Source organism: Schistocerca nitens, chromosome 4, assembly GCF_023898315.1.
Source record: "Schistocerca nitens isolate TAMUIC-IGC-003100 chromosome 4, iqSchNite1.1, whole genome shotgun sequence".
Classification (NCBI taxonomy): domain Eukaryota; kingdom Metazoa; phylum Arthropoda; class Insecta; order Orthoptera; family Acrididae; genus Schistocerca; species Schistocerca nitens.
In genome coordinates this window covers 731,100,410-731,120,641 of record NC_064617.1, presented here as the reverse complement: position 1 = coordinate 731,120,641, position 20,232 = coordinate 731,100,410, and the positions used below count along the sequence as shown (strand labels likewise).

Below are 20,232 nucleotides of genomic sequence, written 5' to 3'. Positions count from 1 at the left end.
GCTCTGCATAAATTCAAGTGTCAGCCAACTGTAGAGAATATTGGGGCCATTCAGGTGGTGAGGGCAAAGTGTTGCCAGATTATTCGAGAGAGCACAAAGAGGTCATGGCAATGGTTCCTGAACACTATGAATCATTCCACAAAGAGTTCTATTGTATGGGAGACCATCAGGAGAATTTCTGGGAGAGGAGGTAGGTGCTCCATGGCTGCTGTTGTGGGGAATGGCACTTTCCAAACCAATCCACGAGACATTGCCCAGACGGTGGTGGCCTATTTTGCTACAGTTGCTGCAACTGCCAGTCAGGATCCAGGTTTCCAGCAGCATAGAGTGGTTGCTGAGAGGAGCCATTTGGATTTCTGGTCCACCTCTGATGAAGATTACAACTGTCCATTTTCTGTGTGGGAGCTGGATTCTGCATTGTCTGCGGCTCGTGACACATCCCCTGGTCATGACAGAATCCATTACAGTATGGTGCAGCACCTCACCAGATGACACAAAGATATCCTCCTCTTACTTTTCAATGCCATTTGGGCATCAAGTCACTTTCCCGACTCGTGGTGTGAGGCCATTTTGATTCGTCTTTTAAAACCTGGGAAAGACCAAACATGCCCAAGTAATTATCGTAGTGTTGCTCTCACTAGCTGCAAGGGAAAGACTTTGGAGCAGATGGTCAGCCGCCACCTTGTCTGGATCTTAGAATCCAGGCAACTCCGTAGACACTTTCAGTGTGGGTTTAGGAGGTGTCGCTCCACTTTTGATAACCTGGCCCTCCTGGAGGTGGCTATACTACAGGCTTTCCTGTGCCAGCATCACGTAGGTATATTTTTTGACATCAAGAAGGCCTACAATATTACAGCATTTTATCCTGGAGCAACTTTATGAATGAGGTTTTTGTGGTTATCTTCCCATTTTTATTTGGTCCTTTATCTTGCTGTGGTATGTTCGATTCCGAGTCGGTGATGTCCTGTCTGATCGCTGTGAGTAGGATAACGGTGTCCTTCATGGTAGTGTTTTAAGTGTGAATGTCTTTGCCATAGCTATTAATAGTATTACATTAGTAGTGCATAGTCCTGTCCATTGTTCGTTGTTTGTGGATGACTTCTCTGTGTTTTGCTCTTCTTCCAGCCCCAAGAAGTCTGTGTGTGTTCTTTTTAACTGTTCTCATTCCATTCTAAACTTTTCTGAGTTGTGGATGAAGGACACTTCTTAATTTTAAAGACACAGTGAGGTTTCTGGGTCTCATATTTGACTGTAAACATGGTTGGCACATCTTAAGAACCTAAAGAAACAGTCACTTAAGGCTCTCTGTATTTTAAAATGTCTTAGCCACAGTACATGTGGAGCCGATAGGACTTGTCTGCTCCAGTTTTACAGGGCATTTGTACAATCTCAGCTTGATTATGGGTGCATGGTGTATTGGTCTGCGATGGCATGGTGCACCATGAAGGGATCCGGTTGGCCACTGGGGCATTCAGAACAAGCCCCATATCAAGTATCTGTGCAAAGGCTGGTGAACCATTACTTCATGTCAGGTGATGGCTACTCGTGCCAAGTATATAAAACACTGTCCATACCATACACACCTGCATACCATACCTATTTTCGGCTTCTACTGGCAGGGCTTTTTCATAACTGGCAACGAGCAGTGAGGCCCTATGGAATTCGTGCACAGGATTGCCTTTTAGAAATGGGTGTGGCTGGTCTTAATGTTTTACGTCGAGGTTGGAACAGATTTCCACCTTGGCTCCTGCAGAAACCCAGACTTATTTTAGATTTTACTAATTTTAAGAAAGATAATATGCTGGATTTTACATACCAATCTCTGTTGTTTGATGTTTTAGATAAGCATCACAGTTTCACAGTAGTTTAACAAGAGAATTCCCCTGGCTGCTGTGCAGGGTTCCCTGACCATGTCTCAAGATTTGCCTTCCTGAAGAGTATACCATTTTCACAATGGAGCTCCACACAGTCCTGAAGGCACTGGAGCTGATGCGTCATATTCGGGGCAACTGGTTTCTCATCTGCTCCTGTTCCCTTAGTGCCTTACAATCCTTATGCAACCTGTACCCTGCTGTGGAGTTGGTCCAGCTGATATATGACCAACTATACTTGCTCCAACAGCATAGTAAGCAGGTGACAAGTCAAGTAGGGATACAGAGAAATAAACAGTCTAATCGGACTGCAAAGGAGGCCTACAGAAGACAGAATGTGGCACAGTATCCTATTTCATTGTAGGCTGTCATTTCTGCACTACACAAGAAGTGTATGCTGTTGTGGGATGAGGAATGGCTGGCAGTGATGGCCAATAAGCTGCGGTTGGTGAGGTCAACACCTGCCATTTGCTCGAGCGGGATGAAGTGACCCTCATTCGTCTTAGAATTGGGCACTGCCCTTTCACACACAGCTTTTTACTCTGGCAAGAGATCCCTCGTTTTGTGATGCTTGTGGCACGCACATCTCTATCCACTGTATTTTAACAGAGTGCATTTTATACCGTGATGCAAGGGCGGAAGCAACTATTGGTGGGGATCTGCCCTCTATTTTAGCTGATGCTGAGACAAGTGTAACTAAGGCTTTAAAGTTTTTTTATGTGTCTGGACTCTGGCCTAAACCTTTAGGCTGAAGGTTTTAGTGTGTTGCAGAGTGGCTGGCTCCTCCTTTCTTAATCTTGAAGTCAGCCAGCCACATCCATCTGCCATATTATTTTAGCTCCTTATACCAGTTTCTTTCTGTCTAATGTTTTGATGCTAACGCAATACTTCGGTCCTTGCTTCTGTGCGGGTACACACATAGTTTTCCAACTTTTGTTACCTGTGTTTTACATGCTGTTTTGTCTTCCTGTTTTGTGTATTTTACTGACACTTGTCTCAATCATTTTCACATGGATGCTGAAGACCTTCCTGTCATTCACCCATACAAACATCTCCATCCATCCATAATTTATGATGTCCATGGGTCAACATGTGAACACAGAGGGGTGGTCTGCTGCAGAGCTCCATGTTCAGCAATGTACGATGAATGGTGTGCTTCGAAACACTTGTGCGTGCACCAGCATTGTGCTCTTTTGGTAGAGATGCCACTGATCACCATCTATCCTCCTTTACAGAGCAGACAAACATTTGAACCTCACATTCTGCCAGCAGTTGTGGATGCCAACCATTTAGTGCCTAGTGGTAGTTTCACTGTCCTTCTACCTTTTTCCGTAGCCACTCACGAGAGTAGCACATGAACATGTGACCGGCTTCACCATTTTTGAGATATTCATTCACAGGCTCTGGTAATAATTATTTGCATTTTGTCAAAGTCACTTATCTCAATGGATTTCCACATTTGCAGCCCATATCTTTGCTAGGTGATCCCCCATCTGTGTCTGCTCTGTGTACATAATTTTGTTACCTCGTGCCCGCAACGCCACCAGGCAGCATCCAACGTCATGGTAGGCAGTGATCATAATGTTGTGGCTGATCAGTGTAAGTTACTGATTTGAAAAGATGTTGCTTTGCAGTGTCATGGGTTTGTTAGTGTCACTGGAAGAAATAGCATGGGAAAACTCTTTTTGGACTGGTTGGAGGAGATACTGTCCATCTGTAAAGACCACGGAAATGTTGTTAGCATATTGGGGTAATTTCTGTTTCCTATCCCACCTGGGTACCACGAGTCCAAGGTAGAGACATTTGGCATGGAGTGTGTGCCAGTTAACAAATTTGAGGGACTGTTTCATATCAACAGAGGATTTTGTGAAATTCCAGAAGTTAAAAATCAACATCCAGGATAGTAGCTCATTGAACTGAGGACACCCAAACGAAGTGGATTTGTGACTAGAGTTGAGGTTCTGGCAAAAGAAAACCTGTCTGCCAGGCAGTTTATATTTCGGACTAGATTATCATTGATTTATATAGGTTTGTCCTTCACATCTTTCATAGCCCAAAGTTAGATTTGGTAAAAGATAGAAGTGATCATTTTCTTCCTATTGTCATATTTTTTATTGCTACTGTTGAATTGACATTGATTGCTGACAGTTTAACGATAGAAGAAATGTATTGTAGGACTGTTCAAAATATTACAAAGTGTTCAATATATGCGATATATGCATGAGACGTAGGGTTCTCTCAAAGTATTACATGTTCATTTAAGACTTAAGACATAAATTGGCAGATGTGTGATATGTGTAGAAAGGTAACAAAACTAAAATAAAAGCATATAAAATAAATATATGCTAAGCACTTTGTGTTCATGCTGTACACAGTGCTTAACACTGGATGATGTTGCATCTTAGTAAACTGTAGGGTTACAGTACTGTTGATACAACCTTACCAGGTTGGAATGTGAGAGACTCCAGCTTGAAATTACATATGCAGTTATAGAATACCTTCGCACATGTGGAATTATGTCCTGTTTTATATCCCATGCAGAACATGATGGCCCAAATGAAAATTTTTCCAAGTGTTTAAAACAGTATTGAAATTTCTGGGAAAACTGTGTGTATATTAACAAAGAACATGTTTTGAAAGACATGAGTTTCCATCTTCTTAGTGAATGAATGTAGTTTTGCACTTTTGAACAAACTTCATATTTTCCTGAAATACCTCCTAGTAAAGAATTAATACATTTTAAAGTTGAAATATCAACATTATATAATTAAAGCTCTCAGATATTTGTTTCAAATTGATAAGACTTCACATGTTTCAGAAATACCTACCAGCAAGGGATGAACACATGCAAAAGCTAAAACATCAAGTCTTTACAGTTAACAGTCAGTGATATTAGTCTCCTTTTGAAGTACCAAAGTGCCCTCTTATAAATGTTACAAATTTGTGTATTGCACAGTTTAAATATAATATTACACTATATGATTCAATGACATTTTGTTGATGTTAACATAATGCCTCTTTTCCAGTTTGTGTTCTGCCGCCAGTGCCTGCAAGGTTACCATATTGGTGATTGTGTCATAGATGGCGAGAGTGGAAATGCAGGCAACAGTGGTGATTGTCAGTATAATGTGGATCCAAATAGAGCTGCTCAGGTACATAATATTCCGTATTTTGGAGTTGTGAAAGAAAATTGCTGCAGCACTGTTTATTATCATATTCACTGCCTGTAATAATTACAAACTATAATTATATGAGAAACAAACCACTTGATCCCATGACTAGTATTATCTTGGACAGTGTAATGTTAACGCACTTTTGGACCCCACCAGATACTTCTTATATTCCATAAAATAAAAAAAAAAAAATAAAATAAAATCCCATATTCAAGCAATTAATCCCCTTACAACAGATAGTCTACCAACTCAGTCATATATATTCTTCACACTGCATAAAATAAAACATGGTATTTCTTTATTAGTGAGGTAGATTTGTCCCCAGATTATTCTTGGATAATGCTTTGCAACATATAATTAAGTATGTGTCATTGAATTTATTGTTGCCCTTATTCTTAGCTCAGAGAAGGTGTACACTGAAGTGCATAAGCGCATTTGCAAACTTTTGTAGCTTATACTGCTACCACTATTCTTTAGCTCTTCATAATGTGATTTGCCAACAAAGCTCAGACTTCTGTTTCCCTTTACACTTAATTTGATCAAGGTTACAGAATACAAGTGAGTTTGTTCACTTAGTTAGCTTGGAGTAAGCCGGAAAAAAGTTGAACAATGGTGTACTACCCTTATAAACACTGTCAAATACACCGCTTATTGCTGAAAGACTTTTCCTACATACTCAGAATTCTCTACCAAGATAGTGTCGGTGTATTCCTTCCCTCACTCCCCTTTCAGTGTGGGTTATCCTTTTGGTCCACTCCATTGTTGTCTTACACAGATGTAGAGGGTCATTATCCCATGCCAAACGAAATGTCTGTGTATATTCCATTGTATGAAACCTACTCCTTTTGGCATCTAGAACTCACTTCTACATCTTGAACTGGCACATCCACAACAGCTGCTCGAGTACTGTTCCAAGTGCTGCAATACTGTAAGCTCAGATATTGATACACCATCTTAACTAGGGTATAGCCTAGGTGTTACCACATCATTAGCTACAGTACATTAGTTATTTGGGACTGCCTATCCCTTCTCCCATTTTGTGTGACTTCAGTAACATCCAGATGTTTTTTGTTTGTGCATCTGCAGTACATTGGCTGGTGGGATTATATTTTGCATTCTTAATGTTGAAATTTTGGTATCACATACTTTCTAAATGAATCTTATTCACAGAGTTGGTTCACAATGGTTGAGGGGTTAGCTAATTATTGTTAAGTAATTCATTTTATTTTTATTTTTATTGCTTCATAATCAAACCGTAGAAAATCTGACTTCATTTATGTGTAGAATATATCAAAGAAACAATACTATTTTACCATCAGTTGAATTATTAGTTAATTTTTCTCTTGCCGTTGTCATTTCTGGGACATTAAAACATATGGGCTTCGTACGCCATCATAGCTGCACAAGCGCGGTGACACCTGTTATCTGGCATTCTCTGGCAACTGCTGAAACGACCGTATTTCTAGAATCTCACGGGAAAATATTGCAAATGGTGGTTTCAAAAGTGTTACTTTCAAAGTAAATTTCCTTTTACGCAAGATGAACTATGTGCGAGAATGTACGATGAATTTCTGAAATCACAGAGTGGTTTGACTCTCATTTAAATATCAGCTCTTTGAGGATGAGCCATTTAGAAGAATTGCGAGCCCAGAAGAAAGACATTTATGTCATTATTAAAAATTTTACTAGCACATTTATGTGATGTATCTTAAAGTATAACACATGTAAGCTTAGCTTTTCTTGCAGCTTATTGATCTATAGGTAGTGGAGAGCGGGCATGGTAATTACAACAATAAATAATCACTCGCATTCCTGTCACTTATTATGAATAGTTTTATTCTCACAGCATGTACACAATGCATGTGGCATATACTATAGAGAACTGATCTTGCTGCGGTAGGGCAGTGATATTTTTGGGAGTAAGAGCCAGTAGTTATACATCACCACAAATCTTGGAGACCAATATTATATGTGAAAGCTTTGCTTTGCTTGTAGCAACACTATGCATATTAATTTAAACCATTAATTTTTCCTGTTTGTATGTTCGCGCTACTTAAGGCAGTGATGTTGCTATTGGCTAACTGCATCACATGTCCTGTACTCTGAATATCCGCTGTCATCGGCTGGCGAGATAACGTGACATGAACTATAACTGGATTACAAAAGCGCATCGCAATCTCGATTTAAATGCTTCGTTAAGTAACAGGTGGTGTTTGGTGAAATTCACATTTATACTTTCGTAATATGAAAATATGCAGCGTACTTGTTGCTGCACATCAAAGATCTTTCCAAAACGTTTTTTTTTTGCCCCCCTGAGTTTCATTTTCTCAAGTGCGGGGAAAATCTACCCCAATGTATAAAACCACAGCCATTCAAAGGATTATTCCAAAGGAAAGTATACTGTCACTTAACAAGGAAAAAGTGTATTTTCAGCTGGGAGTAAGTGTATTTATAACTGGGGAAAATCTAAGAATTTTTTTTTTCTTTGTCCGCGTATACCCTGTGTTTAGATTACCTTAAGACATAGGAGGCAAGATCACGAGTTACAGGCATGATGCCCCAAACCATCACACTTATCATTTGTCAACAATGCGGCTCAACAATACAGTTTGCCTGATGGCATTCACCATTGCAGCTTCAAACACATATGCGCCAATCACTGTAGGGTAAGTTTGAAGTGGGGAGTCATCTGAAAATACTACCTCTTGCCACTCAGCATGTTCACATGCCCATTGCACTCTGTAACATTAGTGGGTTTTGGTTAATGGAAGCCGACATAATGACATGTGTGCCACCAGGGCTGCCTGCAGAAGACAGCGTCAAACCATTGATACAGACACATCCACACCCATTGCGGTGCTCCAGCATCGCGCCAATGCTGTGGATGAAGTTGTTCTGTCCATTAGGGCCAAGCAGACACGATGGCAGTCATCTCGCACTGCAGTCACATTGTGGTGTCAGCACTGTGTACAGCCCTCTTTCTGCAATGGTTCCATGTATGTCTCACAGTTGAAGCAGCATTCCCTGTACAATCCCTAGTGTCATGGAATGACAGACCTGCCTACTGGAGACCAGTCATTCTGCCCCATTTGAATGCTTTCACATGTCAATGTTTCACCCTGTGGTGACAGTGAGGTATGGTTGCACTTGGTTACACATTTCCATTTCATATGACAGCTCTGCACTAACAGTATGTTGCATAACACTGACCTGTCTAGTCACAAAAAAGAGGGTGCTGTTGGGCCCATGTGCAAACCACGCCATTTTAATCACTTATTATGGTTCCACTGTTCTACACATCCTCATATCATGGTGTGTTGCAGAACACTGCTTCTGAGTGGTCTTTCTTTCTTTCTCCCCCCCCCCTCCCCCCCCCTCCCCTGATATCTTCACATGCTCCTTTGTTAGTTTCAGACATCATTTTTGTTTACAAAGTATGACAATTTATATGTGATATATTATGACACAAAACGGAGCCTGTTACCCACTGGAGACAGTGCCACATGTTGCCCCAAAGTCGTAACACAACACACACATCGTACTAACACATATAAGTCCACCTAATGATGCAGTTTTAAACCATTGAAATGCGTTGTGGATATAACTAAACAGTGACTAGTAACAGTAAACTCCTTGTTTCATTCCATATCAATAATAGTCACACTAAAGCCTGAACTAAATTATTCACATTTAAAATTGTTGTTATTTTTGTTGTCAGCTTAATTCTAAAATACTGGTTGTATACAGCTCTTCAAGCTAGGGGCGCTGATGAGCGCACAGTTAAGCACCCACAAACTGAACATCATCTTCAAGCTAGTCTATTCTGTGCAGTTGTTTTCTTATTTTCATAACTAATAACCTGCATACACTTAATAAAATTGTGCGTAAATTTCCTTACTCTGTGATTTCTCACTGAGCGAGGAGGCGCAGTAGCTAGCACACGGGACTCGCATTTGGGAGGACGACGGTTCAATCCCACATCTGGCCATCCTGATTTAGGTTTTCTGCGATTTCCCTAAATTGCTTCAGGCAAATGCCGAGATGGTTCCTTTGAAAGGGCACAGCCGACTTCCTTCCCTGTCCTTCCCTAATCCAATGAGACTGATGACCCCACTGTCTGGTGTCTCCTTCCCAAAACAACCCAACCATCTGTGATTTCTTTCAGAACATCTTCATTAGCTATCCAATCTACCCATCTGATTGTAAGAATTCTTCTGTAGCACCATATTTTAGTAACTTGCATTAACTTCTTATCTGTATGATTTAACTTAGATGTTTTCCTTCCATATAACTCCAAAAAATTTTCAGTAAAGACTTCTGAAATTTACGTTCACTGTTAATGTCCCTTTCTTTCTAGATTGTCCACTGCTGCCTTCACTAATTCGTCTGTCAGTGTATTACGTTCACTTGATTCAGTCAGTCATTGCATAGTGCTGCCTTTGAAATTCTCAATAACATCTGGTTGTATCAACTTATCCATTCCCCTACCTCTGTGCAATTTCTTCAGCTTTGATATGCAATTCATCACCAATATATTATTGGCAAACTCATCATCTAAATATCTCTCTGGTGATAATGTAATCTGTCTGAAACCTTCAAATGTCTCTAGGTGTCTTCCATTTGTACAAGCTTATTTCATGATTCTTAAACCAAATGTTAGCAGCGATTAAATTCTGCACAGTGCAAAATTCTGTCATGCAGCTTCCCCATTCCTTTCACCTTGTTAATGTTCTCCTGCTATTTTTACTTCTCTTCCTTGTCCTAGTATTGAATTCCAGTCCCCTGTCACAACTGAATTTTCACCTCAGTTAACACACTGAATCATGTATCTTATTTTCAGAGTGAGGGCATATATACTTGTGCTACTGTGCCTGCCTTGACTCATCTTACAGTATGCTGTTCATAATTGATTACCCTCATCCCTATTTTCTTCTTACAGTATGCTGTTCATAATTACTTTCCCTCATTTCTATTTTCTTGTGTATTATTAAACATGCCTCTGCATTACCTTTATTGGATTTTGTGTTGATACCCCAGTACTCACCTGACCAAAAATCTCCCTGCCAGTCCCGTCCACTAATTCCCACAACATCTAACATCAGTCAATCCATTTATCTTTTCAAGTTATGTAACATACCTACAAGATTAATGTAAGCAATATTCCATCCTACCAACCCTTAGAACACCAGATGTGGGGTGTGTGTGTTTTTTTTTTATGTCAATATCATTCAGAATAAAACCCACTCAGAGATTTGAATAGTTTATCCAGAATGATGCCCATAAAGTAGAATTGCATGCCCCCAGGAAATGTAAAAGCTGTAGCTTCCTTTTACTTTCAGCTAGATGAGCTGGTGAATGGAAAGAGTCAGTGAAATGCAGTGTAGAAAGAATTACAGTGCTTAATATAGTCACTGACTAGATACATGTATTGTAAGAAGAACCATGGCTATACCCATGGTAGCAATGTTTGCATGCGTAAATGATACAGATTTGTGTACAATAGATGCAACCCCATTGGAGGGGTATCTTTTTAAAGGCCAGATTAAGATATTAAAGGCCAGACTAAGATATAGTGCCTCAATAGGGGGCAGCACCCATTTAAAAAAAGTAGTTGCAGTGAAATAGTCAGGATGATTGATTGATGTGGCCTCTTATAGTTAGTTACCTGGCCTCTTATAGTTAGTTACCAGGGCTTGGTATTTTTCAGTGGAGCCGGACTGAGGTAAAGTGCTATGCACTGACCAAGGACTAGTTGACTTGAAATGATAACACTCCAAACAGTTTCTTTTTCAAAATGATTTCTGTAAACTATCTTACGTATTTCAATGCATTAACATGAGCATGCTGTTCACAGGCAAGGTGGGACGAAGCAAGCAAAGTTGTTATAAAAGTGTCAACAAAACCTTGCCCAAAATGTCGTACACCTACTGAGAGAGATGGTATGTACCCTTTTTGTCTTATTTTAGCCATGGTATTTTTAATTTTTAAATTAAATATATTGTTATATAAATATGTTTGTTCATTTGTGACATGTAAGTCTTTGCATTGATTCATCATTTCCAAGAAATTAAAACATTTTAATAGATGTCCTCTGAAATCCTCTGAAAGTATTTGTATGGAGTGTAGCCATGTATGGAAGTGAAACATGGACGATAAATAGTTGGGACAAGAAGAGAATAGAAGCTTTCGAAATGTGGTGCTACAGAAGAATGCTGAAGATTAGATGGGTAGATCACATAACTAATGAGGAGGTATTGAATAGAATTGGTGAGAAGAGGAGTTTGTGGTACAACTTGACTAGAAGAAGGGATCGGTTGGTAGGACATGTTCTGAGGCATCAAGGGATCACCAATTTAGTACTGGAGGGCAGCGTGGAGGGTAAAAATCGTAGAGGGAGACCAAGAGATGAATACACTAAGCAGATTCAGAAGGATGTAGGCTGCAGTAGGTACTGGGAGATGAAGAAGCTTGCACAGGATAGAGTAACATGGAGAGCTGCATCAAACCAGTCTCAGGACTGAGGACAACAACAACAACAACAACAACAACAACAATAGATGTCCTGTACTGTACATAAGAGATAGTTATTTGGTATTTTCTCAAAAGAGAGAGAGAGAAAAATGATAATTTTCAACTTAAGTATGAGTTCGTTCGTGTTTAATTAAGTAATTGAAATTACCTAAGGATGTTGATCATATATCTGACATGTCCACATTTTGTTAGTGATTTTACTGGGGTCAGTTTCAGAAAGATTCATTTCAAAACTATGTTTTAGGAGGCTGCATGCACATGGTTTGTACCAGGCCAAATTGTGGCTTCCACTGGTGCTGGATCTGCCAAACTCCATGGTCAAGAGAGTGTATGGGAAACCATTGGTTTGGATAGCACTTCAACAGGTATATTTTTGCATTTTAATGTAATTCAGTAGAATGCTGGTTAGTTTAATTGACTTAGCAAATACTTTGGAGAGCCTTTTACAATGTTAATCACCTGAATAACTCTATATGTACTTACTTTATGGGCACATATGCTTTATAATTAAGTTATTTGATTTTCAGGTGCGATAGAGTTCTTATGGTGCATATCCTTAGTGTGTCTTCAGTTGTGATTGTCAAACATATTTTAACCTCTCTCAGAGATGACTGGAAAGTTGCATTTCATTTTATTGACTTCTTTAGTAGAAGTCAAAGTACTACCTGTATCAGAAAAATAGAGATACCCAGTACACAAATATTTATATTATTGTACTACTTTGAAGAAATTAAAATAATGGTAAAACTGTTTGTCCTTGTATCTCTTTTTCAACTTCTACATTAACAGAAATGTGTTGTCAATGTTAATGTACCATTAAAACAAAATATTTGTAATTTCCCTGTGATAATTGCAAGACTGACAATTCTTTTATTAAAGAGGAGCTGAAAATAAAATGTGATATTTACTAAATATCTGCATGTCTGTAGCTTTACATGAAATGTAAGAAGAAATCTTACAGATTTAACTAACACACGACTTTATCTTTAAAGTGATTATTGTCACTTTAACAATGCATTATTTGCTTTCCTTACATGATAAAAATGAAAGTTCAGAATTCCAAGAAATTATTTTTATTTATTGTGGTCATTGCTTTATTTACAGTAGCCCTTAATTTCTTTCAGTTTACTCCTCTACCTTCACCAGTGTCAAGTGTTCTGTGTCAGATTGAAGGGCTAATGGTGAAACAGAATTTGTATGTATAAATAGATGTGTTTTTGTGAGGAAGGTGTAGTACTGACCACCATGTCAAATGAGGTATTGGAATTAAGATTGCATTTGCCATATTTGATATTGTTATTAAATTTATTTCTTCTATACAAAAAATGAGACCATGATCCTGAAATGAGAGAAGTTAGGTTTATACCCATGTATCACCCATGACTGGAACAGGACACGGAAACTTACATTGTGTAATGCTGTCAATAGTGCTGGATAGCATCGATCCCAGTGGTGCATAATAGTGGACAGGAGTAGACTTGTCAGGGCAGCGGTTATGACCCCTTCACCCCAAGCAAGTGTGTTCTTTAGTGGGAGCCAAGCACATTGAGTCACTGTCAGGTTTATTTCTCAGGTACAGCAGAGATCAGAGAGCCAATTAATTCCCAGACAGGGTGGATGTTGTACCCGTGGTCCTTAGTGGCAGTGTGTAATATCCTCACCTGCAGCCAGCTTGGCTCAGAATGGCCCAAAAGCAGAATGACCTTGTGAGGTACACATTCCTGACCAGTGGTAGAGCTAAGTAAGGTGCTGACATTGCAGACCAGCACAGCAATGCCACTTGCACAAATCAGCTATTGGTGAGAAAGCCAGTAGCATCCAGGAAGCAAACCCTGGCCCGATGTCTGGCTAGCTGCACCTGGCAATGGTAGACGCTGAGCAGGTCGGTGGCTAGAAGGGTCCTTGTTTGATTTTTTGCCCGTCAGAGCTGATGTTATGTTGGTCCATATGGAGGGCAGCTCCATTGGATGACAAATGATGAAAGGTGCACCAGCGGACGGTGGTAGAGCAGTGATGCTTCTCTGGGCCACATGACAGTTGCCCGCTATGCAGCAGCCACCAGTTTGATGCCTCTTGCAGGTTGTATGGCCAGAACTTGTACCCGCCAGAGTCAGGTGTGTTGACATGAAGGTACACCAGACACTGCATTACTCCCCCGACAGTGATACAGGAGCATTGTGGATTTTGGTAACACACCTGACTGCTAACCAAGTGGTCATAACAATGTGTCGAGGCCAGCAGTGATGGCAGAATGTGGCACCAGCTGATAACTGTGGTCACTGTGGCTACATGGTGGTGGCCTGTGGTAGCCACAGCACTGCAACAATTGCTGCATTATATACTCTGCTGCACATAGTGCATGGTGGGTTTCAGAGTCCAGATTGTTTATAAATGCAAATGATTCAACAACATATTTACTCTGATATAAGAGACAGTGCTTTAGTTCTATTAGACATGGATGGAGGACCATACCAACCATGGCATGTCAAAGGATCTAGTGTCATATTTGTGTGAAGTGGGGTTATGGAAACAATGGAAAATCTGAATGACTGGATAGTGATTTAATGTTGATTCTCCCAAGTACAGGCCCAAAGCCATAGTAATTGACACCTTCTTTTCATAATGGGTCATACCAAACATTACTTAAGTGCTTTATACAAAATAAAGATACAGAAAACTCTTGTCACAGTAAAATGTCATATCGACTGCACTCCACTGCCATTATGACATTTCTGTATTAGACTTCAGTATCATATTAAGATGATTTGATAATCTGAAACATTAAAGCCTCATATCTCATTACTATTCTACTATTATTGTAATAAAACCAAGTTTTCCTGACTCTTATTCTTTTCTTTCTCATAACTCATTTCAGATCCACTTTGCCTAAGATCATCTGCTATGGATATTGGCCAAAATATGTGTAATTTTACTGGAATATTTATTTTTAGTTTGCACATTAAGAATTTTACCATAAAGATGATCTTTCCAATCCAAAATTCATGTTGAAACATAAGTAATAAAAAATGACTGTCTGCATGCAGCTCAGTTATCTGTCTCAGGTACGGATGGAAGATGGGTCTTCAAAGACTTACAAGAAAATGTTAAATGTTAGATATTAAAACAATCTAGTGACTAAATACAGCTTGTTATGAACATACTATTTACTTCAGAGCAGCAAGAAATACATCCGTAAAAATGCGTAACTGACAAAGGTTGATTAGCAACAGAAGTTTAAAAGCAACTGTTGGCTGATAAAAAAAGACCTCTCTAATAGTGTCTCATTTGTTGGGAGCCTTTATAGCATTTTTTAAAATTATTTTTGGGCAAATAGTTTTTTTTCTGACTGGCATCAAGTTATGAGTAGCCTACTTAATATTTACCTTTTACTAAATACAGTGTTAACATTCATGTTTGATTTCACATAGTACAACAAGTATGAAGTGTAGATATTAGCAAAACTGTAGATTGTCTGGTATCAGTCTATTGTTGTCACATCAATTCTATTGTTTGAAAATCAGCGTAAAAATAAGATAATGCATTGTTTATGTGTATAAAGATGTGTTTTTGCAAATGATCAAATTGTAATTGTGAGAGTCAGTCATTGATCAGGTGTTTGGGTGGAGAAAGAACAAGACTCCCCAGAAATTATACAATGGGTTTTGTGCACAGTTTCGTAGTTAAATGAAATGTGGGAATCAACAAATGGGGTATCAAACTGACCAGTGTGAGGTTTAGCTTTGCAAAGAAAGATTTAATTCCTTCAAAGTTATCACTATAATTAAGAAAAAGTTAATTATTGATCCTTGGAAAAATGAAAGATTTCACAAATGGCTGCTGCTAGCTATGAAAATAAAGTGTAAAAAGATATCATATTGATGCACCTGTCTGTGACTCTTGAAATCATACAGCAGGTGAGGTGACAATTGAGAATAAAAAGTTCATGTGTAAATTAGAATCTTAGAATTTTAAAGACAACTTAGGATATGTGTCTGGTGGAGTTCTACTCAATGGTTTCATTATGTGTCTGATGTATGAAAATATCAACTGCTGTACATATTTTTGAGCATTATTTAAAGGCACGTCAAATGTTTCTGTAATCTGTTTTATTTCTTATTTTCAGAAAAATCATTTCACATAACATTTGACCTTTTTTCAAATTGTTATTATTATTATTATTATTGTTAATGCAACAGGTAGTTACACACTCCATTGTTCACTTCCTTGAAATACAGATGACAGTGGTATCCTTTATGAATAATAGGGGGCAGTTTCAATTGGCTCAGCATAAAATATTCTGTCATTATTAGCCTGTAGCGGAGAAGGGAATGCTTTCATGTCATGAATTTTTCAAAATTTCAAAAATTTATTCATCTGAAAGCTTTAATCATTTTCAGTGGGCTTTTGGAAATTTTCTCCATCCCATGTTGAGTGGTTTCTGAAAATTTAAAGGGAAGAAAATTATTAAATGACAAGGATACAAGTGAGCAGAGAGTGATTTCAATGACACAGAGAACCATTTGAAGTGCCTATAAAATAGTTTGAGGAAACAATGATATTTATTCGAGGACATTGTAGCTACACTACAGATTGACTTGCTGGCTGTGTCCGAAATTCTGTATGATGTCTTTTAGTCAGGAAATTTTCAATGTTACTCTTTCATGAATGAGTAAAAGGAAACCTATGTACCTATGTTAAATGATGGAAATAAATGCTGAACAGATACCATGAAGCAAACTTTAAAAATGTTTCTGGCATAACTAGTGTTAATGAAACGTGGATTTACCAGTTTTATCAAGAACATTCAGTAATACGAATCATTCCCAGGGCCAGTTCGAGACCATCTTTCCAAATAAGTGACATATTAGACCTTTTAGTCTGGTTGGGCACTGCAGACTCGATAAATTTGAAGGAGGAAATTATTCCACTGGACTGTGTAGTGCAAAATAATTTAAAATACAGCGCAGTGGAATAATGTCCTTCTTCAATAGTGACGCATCGTTTGTCACCCCCGTCCTCCTCCACTCTCAACATTAGTGGTGTTTCGTTGGGTATAACTCATTTTTTCTCATTTTACTCATGATATTTTATTCGTGTTGTAAATATAATTATCCTCCTCAATAGCTAGATAGTAGAATTTTTTATTCGTGTTGTAAATATAATTATCCCCCTCCATAGCTAAATAGTAGCATTCATGCTTTTAATTCAGTGGAGCTGTGTTTGATTAGTGGTAACAGCACCAATGTAAACTGATGTGTACCAGTTATTAGTATGGTGTCAGATGAAAGTATTTGATCCAAGCTGTGAGCTTCAGAATATTTATTATTTGTTTACCCATAAACATGTAACTTTTATTATTGGAAATAATTTGTGGATCACAATAGTAATTAATGAAATTGTTATAGGGGACTGGAATTCGTTAGAATGTGAAGGCAGAGAAGGAATAATAGTAGATGAATATCGACTAGGGGTAAGGAATGAAAGAGGAAATTGCCAAGTAGAATTTTGTATAGAACATAGTTTAATCATCACTAATACTTGGTTTAGAAATTGTGAAAAAAGGTTGTATGTTTGGAAGAGACATGGAGACACTGGAAGGTTTCAGATTGATTATATAATGGTAAGACAGAGATTTAGGAATCAGGTTTTAAATTGTAAAACATTTACAGGGGCACATGTGGACTCTGACCACAATTTATTAGTTATAAATTGTAGATTAAAATCGAAGAAACTGCAAAAAGGTAGGAAATTATGGAGATGGGACATGGATAAGTTGAAAGAACCAGAGGTTGTAGAGTGTTTCAGAGGAGCGTTAGGGAGTGATTGACTAGAACAGGGCAAAGGAAAGGAATGTAGTAGAAGAAGAATGGGTAGCTTTGAGAGATAAAATAGTAAGGGCAGCTGAGGATCAAATAGGTAGAAAGAGAAGGCCTGGTAGAAATCCTTGGGTGACACAGGAGAAATTAAAATTAATTGATGAAAGGAGAAAATATAAAAATGCAGCAAATGACACAGGCGAAAAGGAATACAAATGTCTAAAACATGGACTGGTAAAGTGCAAAATGGCTAAGCAAGATTGGCTAAAGGACAAATGTAAGGATTTATAAGCATATCTCACTAGAGGAAAGATAGATACCACATACAGGAAAATTAAAGAGGCCTTTGGAGAAAAAAGAAGCAACAATATGAATATCAAGACTTGAAATGGAAAACCAGTCCTAAGCAAAGAAGGGAAAGTTGAAAGGTGGGAGGAGTATATAGAGGTCTGCACAAGGGAGATGAACTTGCAGGCAATATTATAGAACTGTCAAAGGAAAGGATGTAGATGAAGATGAGATTGGAGACATGATTCTGCAAGAAGAATTTGACAGAACACTGAAGGACCTAAGTCAGAACAAGGCCCCAAGAGTAGACAATATTTCATCAGACCTGCTTACAGACTTGGGAGAGGCAGCAATGAAAAAACTCTTTCATTTGTTTTGCAAAATTATGAGTCAGGCAAAATACCCTCAGATTTTAAGAAGAATATAATCATTTCAATTCCAAAGAAAGCTGGTGCTGATAGGTGTGAATGTTTGCGAACTATCAGTTTGATAAGATGGTTGCAAAATTCTAACATAAATTCCTTGTAGGAGAATGGGAAAACTGGTAGAAGCGGACTTCAGGGAAGATCATTTTGGATTCAGGAGAAATACAGGCACATGTGAGGCAATACTGACACTACGAATTATCTTAGAACATAGATAAAGCAAAGACAAACCTCCATTTACAGTGTTTCTAGACTATAACAGAAAGCTGTTGACAGTCAAGATACAAATGAATTACTACATGTAGCTGCTAGTGGCCATTGATTTACGTCAATAGTGAAAGTTGAAAATTTGTGCCAGACCGGGATTCAAACCCAGGTCTCCTGCTTTCTAGGTGGATGCTCTGACCACTTAGCTATCTGGACACAATGTTGACTGGAACACTCTTGGAAATTCCGGAGGCAGCAGCAGTAAAATACAGGGAGCAAAACAACTTGTACAGAAACCAGAGGGCATTTATGCGAGTTGAGGGCCATGAAAAGAAAGCAATGACTGAGAAGGGAGTGAGACAGGGTTGTAACCTATTCCTTATTTTATTCAATCTGTGCATTGAGCAAGCAGTAAAGGAAACCAAAGAAAAATTTGAAGTAGGAGTAGGAGTTAAAATTCAGGGAGCAGAAATAAAATCTTTGAGGTTTGGCAGTAATATTCTGTCAGGGATAGCAAAGGACATGGAAGAGCGGTTGAACAGCACACACAGGGTCTTGAAAAAAGGATATAAGATGAACATCAACAAAAGCAAAACAAGGCTAATGGAATGTAGTTGAATTCACTGTGTTGATGCCGAGGGAATTATATTAGGAAACAAGGCACTTAACTTAGTAGATGAGTTTTGTTATTAGGCAGCAAAATAACTTGTAGTAATAGGCAAAGTGAAGAGAACATAAAATCTATATTGCCAGTGGCAATAGAAGTGTTTCTGAAGAAGAGAAATTTGTTAACATTGAATATAGTTTTAAATATTATGAAGTCTTTTCTGAAAGTATTTATATGTAGTGTAAAAGTGAAACATGGACAATAAACAGTTTAGACAAGAAGAGAATAGAATCTTTTGAAATGTGGTGCTACAGAAGAATGCTGAAGATTAGCTGGGTAAATCATGTATCTAATGAGGAGTTACTGAATACAGTTGGGGAGGAAAGAAATACGTGTCACACCTTACTAAAAGAAGGGATCAGTTGATAGGACACATTCTGAGACATCAAGGGATCACCACTTAGTATTAGAGGCAAGTGTAGGGGGTAAAAATTGTAGAGGGAGATCAAGAGATGAATACAGTAAGTAGATTCACAAGAATGTAAGTTGCAGTAGTTATTTGTAGATGAAGAGGCGTGCACAGGATAGAGTAGCATGGAGAGCTGCATCAAACCAGTCTTCGGACTGAAGATGATAACAACAGCTTGTAGCATATTAGATTCAGAGGAATTACTGGTTGTATGAGAGAAGAGAGAAAATTCATGGCCCAGTACAGAGATTGTGTTGAAATTAATAAAATTTGGTATTTCTTATGTTGGTGCATTTTGTGCTGTAATACAAATCAAGTGTCAGTTTGATGTAGAATATATGTGCTGTTTAAAGCAGCAGTTTTTTTTCATTGTGGTGAACAAATGGAAAAACTTGTGCATCATAAAATTGATAGATTTGAATGTAGCATTGTCAGTGGATGTTTATCGCAAGTTGTTTAACGTTTACAAGAAGTCTGCTTCTTCATTTTCAACTGTCGAAAAATGGGCTACTGAATTCTTGAAAATGATCCACATGATGGATATCCTGAAACCACAACTAATGATGAAAACATCAATGAAGAGCACAACATGGTATTCAATGAATGATGTTTTAACATGTCAACTACTGCTTTCTTAGTGATGGATGTTCACCACCAGGCTTGTAGCATTAGGCATGAGGCCCTGCTGTGGCTGCTCGAGTGGAAGTAAGAATACACATTTTAATAAAGAAGTAACTATGAAAAGACTTTGTGCAAAACACATGCACATTTTTTAACTTTAACCAGAAGGAAATGCGAAAATAAACCACTCAACATAGTTTGGTCTACATTAGACAGAATGCAAC

The 20,232-nt window shown here is 38.4% G+C and overlaps 1 protein-coding gene across 2 annotated transcripts in view; it reads left to right on the top strand.

Annotated features, from left to right (window-relative positions):
- Positions 1–16,312, top strand: part of LOC126252920 (E3 ubiquitin-protein ligase parkin) — a 63,797-nt gene extending 47,485 nt beyond the window's left edge. Inside the window, exons 7-10 of one of the 2 annotated variants that reach the window (XM_049953908.1) lie at positions 4,898–5,023; positions 10,899–10,983; positions 11,820–11,940; positions 14,451–16,312. In XM_049953908.1, the coding sequence (XP_049809865.1) occupies positions 4,898–5,023; positions 10,899–10,983; positions 11,820–11,929 (321 nt within the window). In that variant the 3' untranslated portion in view covers positions 11,930–11,940; positions 14,451–16,312. Of the gene's footprint in view, positions 1–4,897; positions 5,024–10,898; positions 10,984–11,819; positions 11,941–12,102; positions 12,328–14,450 lie in introns of those variants that run through there. The other variant, XM_049953907.1, reaches the window with a different exon arrangement.
- The last annotated feature ends 3,920 nt before the right edge of the window (positions 16,313–20,232 follow it).